The sequence below is a fragment of the Carassius auratus genome, chromosome 9 (assembly GCF_003368295.1).
Source record: "Carassius auratus strain Wakin chromosome 9, ASM336829v1, whole genome shotgun sequence".
Classification (NCBI taxonomy): domain Eukaryota; kingdom Metazoa; phylum Chordata; class Actinopteri; order Cypriniformes; family Cyprinidae; genus Carassius; species Carassius auratus.
In genome coordinates, this window is record NC_039251.1 from 23124642 (window position 1) to 23136704 (window position 12063).

Genomic DNA, 12063 nt, shown 5'->3' on the forward strand with positions numbered 1-12063 from the left:
TGGATGGGTTAAATGCAGAGCACGAATTCTGAGTATGGGTCACCATACTTGGTTGTATGTCACGTCACTCACTCACTATTTATACTGACTCCAAGCTTTGAATAGCATAGTGTATAATGTTATAAAAGCTTTTTATTTCAGATAAATGTTGATCTTTAGATCTTCCTATTCATTAAAGCATCCTGAAAATGTGTATTTATATAATTATATTTTGGATCAAATAAATTCAGACTTTGCTATTTGAGGATTTTATTATTATTTTTGCCTCGTTTGCTTCTATAATTGAAGAAAGATCTGATTGTTTTAAATTCAATTTTGTGAAAAATAAATGTAAAGTCTTGGAATGTATATTCATTCAAATAAAGGTATTTATGAGAAAAGGTAATTATTGAGAAAAAAATAGGGTTAATAATGCTTCAGGCTCATTCGAGGGTCTCTTTCAGCTCCCTAGCATTTACTTTGAAACAAATTTGAAGTAATACTTTCTCGTAAAGCATACTCCAATAACCGGTTTAATTCACAGCTTTGAAAAATCACTCGAGTATATGGTGTTCAGCACATTGCATTACAGTATTTCCAACCACAACACTCATTGTGCAGTATTAGTATTTTATTAAAGATTTACATGTGTACAAAAGGGAGGTGGGTGTACAACAACAAGTATACACAATTGTTTTGACAGTAATAGAGTGCAAAGCTTCTAAAAATGTAAGCCAATTCACAGGGTATATACAATACACTTCTAAACGTTTGAAACACTATAAAATCCTACCAGTTCTGTACATAGTGTCCAAAAGATGTAAGATATCGTACAAAAAGTGCATGATGTGTTAATCCAAAATGAGTGGGATCAAACATTGCTTTAGATTGATTGGTCTTTTGTATGCATGAAAACAAATACACATAGTCGCATATTTCGGAGTTCACTTAGGCCAGCATGGCAGTAGTTCAGTCTCATTGCATACAGGATGCATACAAGAGGGGGGAAAAGGTTACTGTCAGTTCAGAAAAATGAATAAAGATTCTATCACTGAAAACAGACAGAATTTGCATGTCTCTGAAAGCTGAGGTCAGTTTGTCCTTCGATGGGCCAATTCAGATTCTTCTGTCAGAAAATAATTGGTTTTGTGAGGGAAATCAGGTTGCATAAGCAGTTAGACTGCAGATCTGGACCGTGAGCGCCTGCTGAGGAAAGATTGCTTCCCTAATTTGTCACGCTTGAATGCGTAAATGACACGTCAGGCAGACGGTTCGAAGTTAAAGAGTAGCAGCAGATGATGCACTTGCCAACAGATGACACGGGTACACTTCAGTACATGCTGGAATTGTTGATGGGCATTTTTAATTAAAAGTCTCTTTGGCTGCTAACATCTCTTAAAACTTTCTGTCCTCAGTGCAAAATATATGACATACTACAACCAAAATGTGAACCCTTTTTGCTTTAAAACAACTCTTGAAAGTCAGATAATTGACAGATAAAAAAAAATATATATATATTATACATCAAGAACTTTAAAAGCCTTAAACAGTTTGGGTCAACTTTGTAAACAAAATACAACTTACGTCAATGAAGGCAAACTGAAACTTAAGTTACCAACTGTTCAGTTTTCTCTTGAATTTTCAGAAGCAACTGAACGTGAAAGGAAAAATGAAACCTTTTAACATATCTATACATATATATGAAATAGCTGCCAAAAATGCATATGCTGTAATAGATAACATGTATTCTTTACTTATGTTATCACATTATCAATTACAAAGACACTGCCTCCCAGTTAGTATTGAAATAAAAAAATCGACCATATAACAATAACATAGCTAATGTAATATTTATAAAACATGCTTTTGTTTATAATGCCAGAGATAGAATGTATTGGATTGTATTTCATCCAATTATAGCTCTATGATACACAAGCATAACATCAAAAGTGATCTGCCAAATATGATCGAAATAATTGTGAAGAAATGTGTAACCTGAAAAATATTTCCTGACATTGTAATGTGAATTCTGGGGTATATTTGACCAAATATCTGCAATAACATTACCTTTTTATATTGAGTTTGTGCAACTGTTGCTACTGCAAAGGCAGTATTTTATTAAATTAAATGATTTATGTCCATTTCTGTCCTCTAAAAATGAACACAATGGCAAAATCGAAACATACACAGGCTATATTGTAGCTCTGTATACAATACACAATATTTCTGTTCATAAATGGCATAGATTCTGTAAATTCTGCTTTAATTATTTTATATAGCTTGTTCATATTTAAAGGTAAAAACACAATAGAGCACTAATACACCAAATAAAAGTAACAGTCAGACACGTTAAACCTTTCGAACCTCAAGAGGGAATGATGCCAACTCCAAGACAAAAAACCTGAAATGTCAGTTAAATTATTATTATTGTACATTATTTGTATCTCCTTGACGACTTGTACACCAGCACACTGGAGAAAAAAAAGAGGTAAACATTTTCCCACAAACCCCTCATTTGAGTTTCGGTTTGAGTCCAGAAGTGAAGATGGCTGAGAACATACTTGCGTGTTTATGTCCACAGTAAAATTTTCAGCATTTTTTTTTGTCTTTTATGACATGGTCCAATATTTCTCGAGGAAATTTGTGTTCCTTCATGTACTTGTGTGTTAAAACAGGCAGTCTGCAGCCATTTAAAATAAGAAAACATTTAGAAAACATGCGTCCGTGTCTGGCTGACTCGTCCTTTAGTCTCTGTACACATAAGTCCGCCAGAATGAAGGTAGAACGGGTGGTACATCACTCTGATTTGTGACAGTACAGGTCTTTGAGTGCTTTGAGTTCCTCGATGAGAGTTTTGTTCTGGTTCTCCAAAACGGCCACACGGTTCTCCAGACACTTGACATATTCCTTTTTCTTTCGACGGCACTCACGAGCAGCCTCTCTAAAGGGGGGAAATATATCTGAGATCTACTTAGCAGATGTTTTGATTAATCTTTTTGGTCCAAAATGGGGTTGACAAGATCAATTAACAGAAATGTCACGATTCTCTGTGTTACAGCAAAAATTCCTTTATTTAAAGAGAAATATTATACTGCACATGCCTTTATTTAAAGATGAATGCTATTATACATATTAACAAACAAAATTAAAACAATTAAAATTACATGTATCCTTCAAATATTACATGTCCTTTATCTCTTTTGTTTTGCTAATTATATTTATTCTTGTATATTATCAACATAATGAAAAACAGCAGGTATTTTAGGATACATTTACTATAAATTCTAATGCGCAGATCCAATTTTTGTCTGTGTTTTCACATCACACAGGCTATATTTACACTGCCTTGCATACATCTGTCAGATGGCTCTCAAGTATTGAAATTAGTCAGTAATCTGTGGCGCTGACACAGTAAAAAGATATTGATATTGTATAATCAAAAGTTTAGATTATAAGAAATTAATACGTCTGTTCAGCAAGGACATATTAAATCGATCAAGTCTAAGGGTAAAATATAAATAAATAAATGCTGTTCTTTAAAACATTCAGTTCATCAAAGAATCCTGAAAACAATTAATCACCATTTCTGTATTAAGCAGCTATTTTCAACATTGATAATATTAGGACGTGATCACTCCTTGATCACAAAATCAGCATATTAGAATAATTTCTGAAGGAACATGTGGCACTGAAGACTGGAATGATGGCTGCTGAAAATGCAGCTTTCCCAATATTTCACAATAGTCCTATTTTAACAGTATTTTTAAATGCATCTTTGGTGTGTATAAGACACTTCATTCAAAAATGTAAAAATAAAAATATTAACAACCCAAATGGTAATGTACATACACAAGAGTATCAACCGGTTCAGAAGGTATGAGCATAAGGTTGACTTTACGTTTGCTTTTACTAAAAACCTGTTACCTGTTCTTCATGAGGCGGACCTCCCTCTTGCGCGTGGCCTCTTCAGCACCTCCTTGGCTTGGCAGGGCCGGAGAGGATGCCATCACCACACCTGGAGCAATAGTGCTAGTTGGGGCAGTACGAATTTGATAGGCCTGAACATCTCCAGAAGCAGCTTACGGACAGACAAAATGCATCCAAAAAACAATTAATCATTAAAGCATAGGAACATGATGGATATCTTTAACATGGAATAGCCCAGAGTGAGACAGCAGGGCAAATAGTTGAAAACAATATAAAAAAGGATAGTATTTACTAACTTTAAGCAATTTCCTGGTTTGTATCTTTGTAAAAAATCAGGGGAAAACAGTCCAGCTCACCTTGTACTACCACTTGATTGCTGGGCACCAGTATCTGTTGACCGTCACTGGTCTGGGCGTACTGCAGGATGGTGGTCCCCGGCTGGGCTGCTGCTGCATTGGTCATGGTTAGAGTCTGCAATCCCTGCACTCCATCTGTACCATTATTTGCAAGCTGAATGGCTCCACCCTGTGTAATGGCGACTGAAGAAGAAACGGCCATCAAGAGGTGGTTTGGTGACAATTTGCCAAAAAATTGGTCTTGATTTGGTGACAAGCTGTGCACATGGAACCAAATATTTAGGGAATTATGGTAAAATGGTGCACCAGACATGTTGAGCAGTGCTTATAAAGTGGGAGGTGTAAGTCTGAATCCCAAAATATCCCAAACTTCAGTCATGGACTTACTGTACTGGCCACTGCTGGTCTGATATATTGGAGTTGGCACGGTCACTGTAGTGATGGCAGGCGCAGCGTCCTCCTCAGATTTCTCCTCTTCGATTCTCGGAACTCCTGGAGCGTCTGATGATAGGTCATTCAGGATTTTTCTGTAGATCACAGACAGCTGTTGGCTTGAAAATGTCCTTAGTTATGTGAAACCATTGAAGACCACATACATACCTATATGAGGGGCGTCTAGAAAGGATCTCTCTTCGTTTTTGAGAGTCAGCCACACTGTCCACTGACTCCTGTGAGTCCTCACTCTCCGCTACTGTGGAAATCTGATCAACAGATTTAGATCTGACCACATGGCACTAATTTTACATAACTGCATGTTAAGAGAACCATTGCAATTGAATAAAATGGAATGGAGAATGGAATACAAATATTGGAATCAAAACTGAAATTCATCTTTTCACTTGAAAATCAGTCATAAACATGAGATAGAGATATTGGAAGTTTTAAGCTGTCTTACCTGGACAGTCTGCACCTGTGGAGACTGAATGACTGAAGGTTGAGCAGCCTGAATCACTCCATGCACCTGTACTGTTTGACCATTGGGCAGCTGCACCAGGGTGACTGTGGGTCCTGTGGCACTAGCGTGTCCGGCAGCCATTGTTACCTATCCAACATCACACACACATTAAAACACAGTCATCCTGTCTCTAATGTCAGACTCTAGATTCAATCTTTTAGCTCTTCATGATTCAAAATAAACAGATTACGATAGAGCCTGAATTCTCTACATGGTAGTGATTACCATTACCAACTGATTATGTTCCTACCTGTGCAAGAGTGGCGATTTGGGCCTGTGTGATCTGTTGGTTCTCAGTTTCAGAGACCGCAGTGTCTGCACCCTGCTGGGCATCGGCTCCCGACTCCATGGTCATCGAGTTAACTGGTAAGAAACAGGATGGAAATGACAAAACATTGAGTATACATTTTTGCCACATGTACAAAGAAACAAAGTGCCATTATTTTGAAGTAGACAAAAACAATCAAGAGCTGATACATATATAATAGTTTTAATCATCATATATTCTTATATAATTTCATCCCACTGTTAAATTACATTTAGTGTTCCATTTAAATTTTGTAACAATCTTATTAAAAGGCAAAAAAAGAAAAAGAAAAAAAAAAGTTTAATGTTTGTTAATGGCCCACATCGTTCAAAATATATTATTTTGTGTTCAACAGAATAAATAAACTCAGGTTTGGAAGAAGTTAATATTGGTGAACTTGTATAATACTTGTTAATATTGGTGATCCCTTTAACATCCCACAAAACACTTTAGAACTATTTATAATATATTATAATAATAAATTCTTACACTTAATTATGTTGTCGTTGGCTAATTTCTGTGATTGTTTCATGTAAGCATCATCTTGCTGAAGAAGAGAGACTCGGGAGGTATGAATTTTAAAATGATGATAATAGGTTTAAAATAATGATGATGATAATTTGAATAAATACTGCAATAATTATGCAAAAATAAGAAATATGATTTCACAGTGACTTGAATTACATACATATATTAATATATGTCGAGTAAGTTAACACTACTTCCACAGCCTCACCCTGAAACGAATGTGGCATTGCCAGTGATGTAATGTAACCATAGACAGTAAAATAAAAATGTAACGAAGTAAAAATACTTTGTTACAGTAGCCTACTTAAGTATTTTTGGGAGTATGTGTACTTTACCTGAGTTTTTATATTTCAGCCCACTTTTACTTTTACTCCACTACATATCCTAATTAAAATGTATACATTTACTCTGATACATTTCCCCTAAGTATATTCGTACTTACTGCAAAATAGTCAGAAGAACAGACTGCAGGAAAGCAGGTTTGACAATCAGTGGTTTGGCGTTTGCAAGTTAAAGCCCTATTCGCATGGGATTATTTTTATCTAAGGACCTTGTGTGATTTTGAAATTACCCCACCCCATATCTGAATTTCGTGTGAAGCATTTGTACAGGATAAAGCCTGTGATTTTACTCAAATTTACTGATTTATCTCCCGGATACCCGTATGTCAAGGCTTTGGGTGCTTTCACATCTCTAGTTCGGTTAATTTGGTCCGAACCAAGGGCAAACAATTATACATTGTAGCATTTTTCACATTTTTGGTTCTTTTTCACACCACACTGATTGCTTTGGTCCGAACCAGTTGAAACGAACCAAAATGCAGTCACATGACAACATCCACATCACTCATTGGCCATGACGTATTTCCTAAACTGCTTTTCGATTGGTCAGAATTTATTAATTCTTCTTAACTCTGACATGCTCATGGTCATCAGACAAAATTCCTATGAGGCTCTGCACCTCCTCACTACTCCAAGTTTGTCCACGAGCTGCCATGCTAAAGACATAGACAGTAAAAGAAATGGACACAGCGACCCCATCGGATTGTTCGAGGTCGGATCACGTTCTAACCACAAACGAACAGCTCCAGAGTTTGTTTGAAAGCGTACCGAGACCACCTCTTCAAGCAGGTCTCAGTACGCTTGTTTGGTCCACCTTTGGTTCACACCCGAGTGCGATTGCTGCTTTCACACCTGCCCAAACGGACCGCACCAAAGGGGGAAAGCACCCTTTGAGAGTCCTGTTCTATGGTCCAGATCAGGGATGCCCAACCCTGCTCCTGGCAATCTCGAGACTCTCAAAGGGTGCTTTCACACCTGCCTCATTTAGTTTGGTTGAATCGTACCAGAGTTAATTTCCCCCTTTGGTGGACCAAACAAGCGTACCGAGACCTGCTTGAAGAGGTGGTCTCCGTATGCTATCAAATGATCTCTGTCTGGAGCTGTCCATTTGTGGTGAGAACGTGATCCGACCTAGAACAGACCCAACTGCAAAAAGTACTGATCATTTTTGGACTAAACCAGCTGCCGCACTTTGCAGTAGAATCGATCGCCAGGAGCAGAATTGGGCACCCCTGGTCCAGATGGATTAAATAAAAAAATAAATAACTAGTTTCTTGCGATATGTCATATACATTTCACCAGGTTAAAATAATATCTCAAGCTTTATGCATGATTTATTTGTAACACATCAACCTCAAAACCTTTTCAAGCTTCCTCTTTCTGCAAACTGTGAACTATGGTGTAGTGATATGAAGACAGCACCCAAAATACTATCAAACACTCCAACGCAGCTCCACTCTTCGTAAAAGATGGATAAAAAAGGTGCACAGGAAACAAAAACCTCAAAGTTATATAAAACCTGCCAAATCCCGCACATGCCAATTAGCACGGGACTATATTGTCACAGCACCTCGGTGTTCGGCAAAATATGGTAAATTAGGTCTTTTGCGGGGTAATTTTTACTTTACAGACATGGTTGATTCACACGGGATTAAGATCATAGACATCGGTAATACTAATTTATTTAGACTCCTGAAAAAAAAAAGTGCTTATGTGCTTGTGAGCACCACAGACAACCGCGGATGATTTCATTTTCCGCTCAAGTTGAGGCTGGGGTGTGCGATATACAGCATCGTCTGCGATAATATGGTAGTGTTGTTGCAATGATGCGCAATCAGACGTTATTTAAGTCGGCTATATCACCAAATCACATACAGAGAGAGCACACACATTGATTTATTAGTCTATTAAAACTTAATATTCCAGGTATTCTAAATGTTCTTTATGCTTTTTATATTTATATAACTGAATTAAGCCTAGTTAACTTAATCTATCACACAAAGAGTACAGTTTTTCTGCAGATGCATGAATAGCTTACATTTAATTATCATTTTTTATAAGTTCAGTAAAGCAAAATAAAGTAAAAGTAAAATATAGCTTTTTTTAATAGATGATTCAGCGATTCACTCATTAACAGAGTCAAATGCTTAGTTTCTGAATGAATCAGCCGTTGAATCATTCACCTGCTGTGACCTACTGGCGGTTTTAATTTCACATTTCGACTTTTTTTCATGTTTTAAATTATTAACAATAGTTAATAATTAACTAATTAAATAAACATACATTTTCATACATAAGTATCTGCCGTTTAAATGAATCAATGTCCTCTATGAGATACATAATCTGTATAAATACAAGCTATTTCAGCTGCTGATTCCAGAAATGTTTTCTTATGTTGGAATGAAAGACACTATATCGGATGAAGTGCTTTTTATTCTTACCCAAAAATACAAAACGAAAGAAATAGTTAAAACTGAACACGAACTTGCTACTCAAGCGTTGTATGAACACAAAATATCTGTACTTTTACTTGAGTATGTCTTTCTTCCTTGTTACTGTGACTTCTTTCAATAAATGTGCATTAAGTTTGATATAAGTACCATCCTAATGCCAGCACATTCATTACTATTCTAAAAAAAAATCACTGCATCCAAGCCAGGGGTATTGTAATACTAGGTATCACAATGTAGTTTAGCTGGTATAATATTGTAACATGATAAGAATATGAAAGCCCAACCCAAACAAAGTTTAATACCCACTAAAATGTCTTGTTCAGTTTTATGAGACAAGCAAATGAAAATGAAGCTCTAGACTTTCTTGGAAAGAGAAGCTAATTTTAGAATACACAAATATAGCCACGCATTAGTTAAGTATGACTAAATCGTTCCTGTGCTGCAACTCTATATAGAGCTTTAATTTAATCATTTGACATCACGTCGGAAATAAGGGCGCACATTTCCTGCACTCGAGACAAACGCAGTTATGAATCAATACAATGGGTGTTTGGTATAAAAACTGAGGCTGCAACACTGCATGTCCATAGATAAATGTTTTTCCCAGAAACCGATCTTGTCCATGGAAGAAACGGCATCAAATTTCTCATGTCTTCATTTAAAGTTGATAAATTTAAGATACAGAAACAAACTGGTGAATCATTGCTGAACATTTTTACGTTCAGGATACAGTGAACTCTGATGAATTAGCACAGAATATTGGCAGGTCTCTCTTGAAACATACGCCTACATAGGGCGATGCAATGCATTACAGTGCAAGTAAAAATTAATCAAAATCCCAGTGTGAATTTAAAGAGTTTGCAGGTTCTCATTAAATAAAGTCCCAGTGCATAACCCCAAGGTGCTCTGAATTTTTTTTATTTCTGCATTGGTCTACAATAGCATCTAATATTCGAGTGTAAAATTACTAGTGCACTGGCCAGTGATAAAAAATTAAGTACTGCAATAAAGGTGTCATCATATAGTTTTTTATTATTATTGAAAGTGTATCACAATATGCTGTCAATGCAGTCCTGGCTTCCCTTGACTGTTCAGCATTTGTAGATTTTAGAGTGCCTGTCCTCCAGGCCTCTTGGACACTGGAGGCTAAAGCTGAGTTGAGGAAAGTGGTGCTTGTAACATCCCACCACATTTTATTTTTAATATAGCATGAATTTTTTTTTTTTTCATTTAACATCACCAATAATAATGCAATTTACAGACAAAATAAAAAAGAAGAAAAAACGTCAAAAGGATATAAAAAAAATACAAAATAAAGTTTTTTCAATTAAAAAAATAAACAGTTTAAACAGTTTTTTCTTTAAAAAACTTCCCTTATTTGCTATTGGCTGAACCAACAAACAGAGTTTGAGAGAAACATCTTAAAATATCATAATGTTTTGTGATTATATAATATTAATATATAATGACAAAATAAATATATTAGAAATAACAAAATATTTTATTAGTGGCTGTTTTCCTCTAATTGTGTGTGAAACAATAAGGCCAATAAAGGACTTTAAAAAAGAAAAAGATGAGAAAGGGACCAACATGGCAGAAAGCATGAACTGACAGTAATGTGATCTCATGACGCTCAGAGTCTATCTGTGGTTTGATTGGTCATGCATAGTTCTCCCTCTACTTTTCAAATCCTATTTTCTGCCAGACAGATTATTCTAGGAAGCATGTAGTTGTTGTGCATTTATATATCTTTACATCTAAAACTATAAGTGAGCATCCATAAGACAGACTACAGTTATTCCAAAAGATAATAATAATAATAATAAATAAATAAATAAAGCTTATTTGCTTTTTTGGCATTGTGGACAGAACAGGAATAATGTCTTAAAATTCATAATCAAGTTGACTTGTATTTGAATAGATCTGTGGAATTTAATATAAAAATATGCAATACAGTACTGCATTTATTAGGCATATGCAATGTAAAGAAGCTAAATAGTTTTCAATATGTGTATTTGCTTGAGGGTGTGCAATCACAGCTCTTAGAATACAATGAAACAGTGCAATAATAACCCAGTCCTAAAGATCTGTAATCTAATCTGAGTGTGTCCAATAAATCGCACAATGCATCAAGGAAATCAGAGAAGATTAAATTATTCCTGGATGATATTAGAGTATTGCACCCTGAATCCACCCAGCAGCATACATTTTGTCTAGCCAGTGTGTGAAAGAAGCAAACAAGAAAGGGGAAAACCAACATATATGATCTGCACAGGTGCATTGAGAAACCCAGAGATGTTGTGCATCCATATTTCCCTGCATTTTAAATGATCAGCCATGCATCAAGATTTCCCACCCTGGGTTTGTGTTGCTCTAACGTTTGCATCCCCACCCTCTGCATGCAACAACTACAGCCGCCATGATCTCTTTGTTTCCAACGGGCCGAACCCAAACCAGACTCTTATGCCATTCGAGACGAGCCCTTTCCCTCCGGACACTTGTCTCCGCTTACCGATACAGACTCCCTCCGTCACTCTCGAGCCCTCGGAGCTCCACTTTTATTCAGGCCGACACGTAAGAGATCGCGTCAGGCTACACCTCCGTCGCGTCACCGAGAACAACAACACAGCGAACGAGACGAAAATCCGATCATCAACCCCAATGCACTGAGCGAGAGCTGCCGAGAGTGTGGCGGAAAAAGTCGAGTGGTGACGGAAATGGACGAAGCACTGCCGAAGCTTAACGAAACAGCGCGAATATGACATACGGTATTTGTACAAGACTTGTAAATGAATCTCGGCAGATGTTTTTAAAACGGAACATTGTTAAGCGTACATAAAACTACCTAATAAATATAAAAAACAAACGCTAGTTTTACAGTCTGGTGTTCAGCTTGTTAACTGGTATCCAATCTTGCCATGAAAAGTACCCTAAATTCATTTTAAACCAGCCAAAACTTAGCTTGATCAGGCATGGATCAGCTGGAACCATCAAACCATCTCATAGCTGGTGAAAATAATAGCTAAAACCAGCATATTCATTAGAATGCTTTGCAATGAATCCATCATATGTAAAATATTGCAAAACGTCATGTTCACTAATTCATATTTAATTTAACATAAATAATCAAGACGGAAAAGACAAAGCAGCCCTATTATTAGCGCTAAGGTCGACTCTAGCTTTTCCAAACTAATATGCAGGGTTGGCAAACACACTG

General features: G+C 36.4%; 1 protein-coding gene across 1 annotated transcript; it reads right to left on the reverse strand.

Moving 5' to 3' along the window:
• Positions 1 to 575: 575 nt before the first annotated feature.
• LOC113108775 (cyclic AMP-responsive element-binding protein 1-like) lies at positions 576 to 11513 on the reverse strand. Its single transcript, XM_026272081.1, has 8 exons — positions 11359 to 11513; positions 5468 to 5580; positions 5158 to 5304; positions 4863 to 4963; positions 4650 to 4789; positions 4263 to 4445; positions 3904 to 4057; positions 576 to 2920 (listed from the first exon to the last, which is right to left on the reverse strand). Exons 2-8 carry the CDS (start codon positions 5570 to 5572, stop codon positions 2776 to 2778), a joined length of 975 nt encoding a protein of 324 aa, XP_026127866.1. The 5' UTR covers positions 5573 to 5580; positions 11359 to 11513; the 3' UTR covers positions 576 to 2775.
• Between the last annotated feature and the right edge of the window lie 550 nt (positions 11514 to 12063).

Coding starts and splice junctions, on each gene's coding strand:
- LOC113108775 (XM_026272081.1), bottom strand. CDS start 5,572: ATGACCATGGAGTCGGGAGCCGATGCCCAGCAGGGTGCAGACACTGCG. Junction 5,305..5,467: donor AAATCGCCACTCTTGCACAG/GTAGGAACATAA, acceptor GATGTTGGATAG/GTAACAATGGCTGCCGGACA. Junction 4,964..5,157: donor CACAGGTGCAGACTGTCCAG/GTAAGACAGCTT, acceptor TCTGTTGATCAG/ATTTCCACAGTAGCGGAGAG.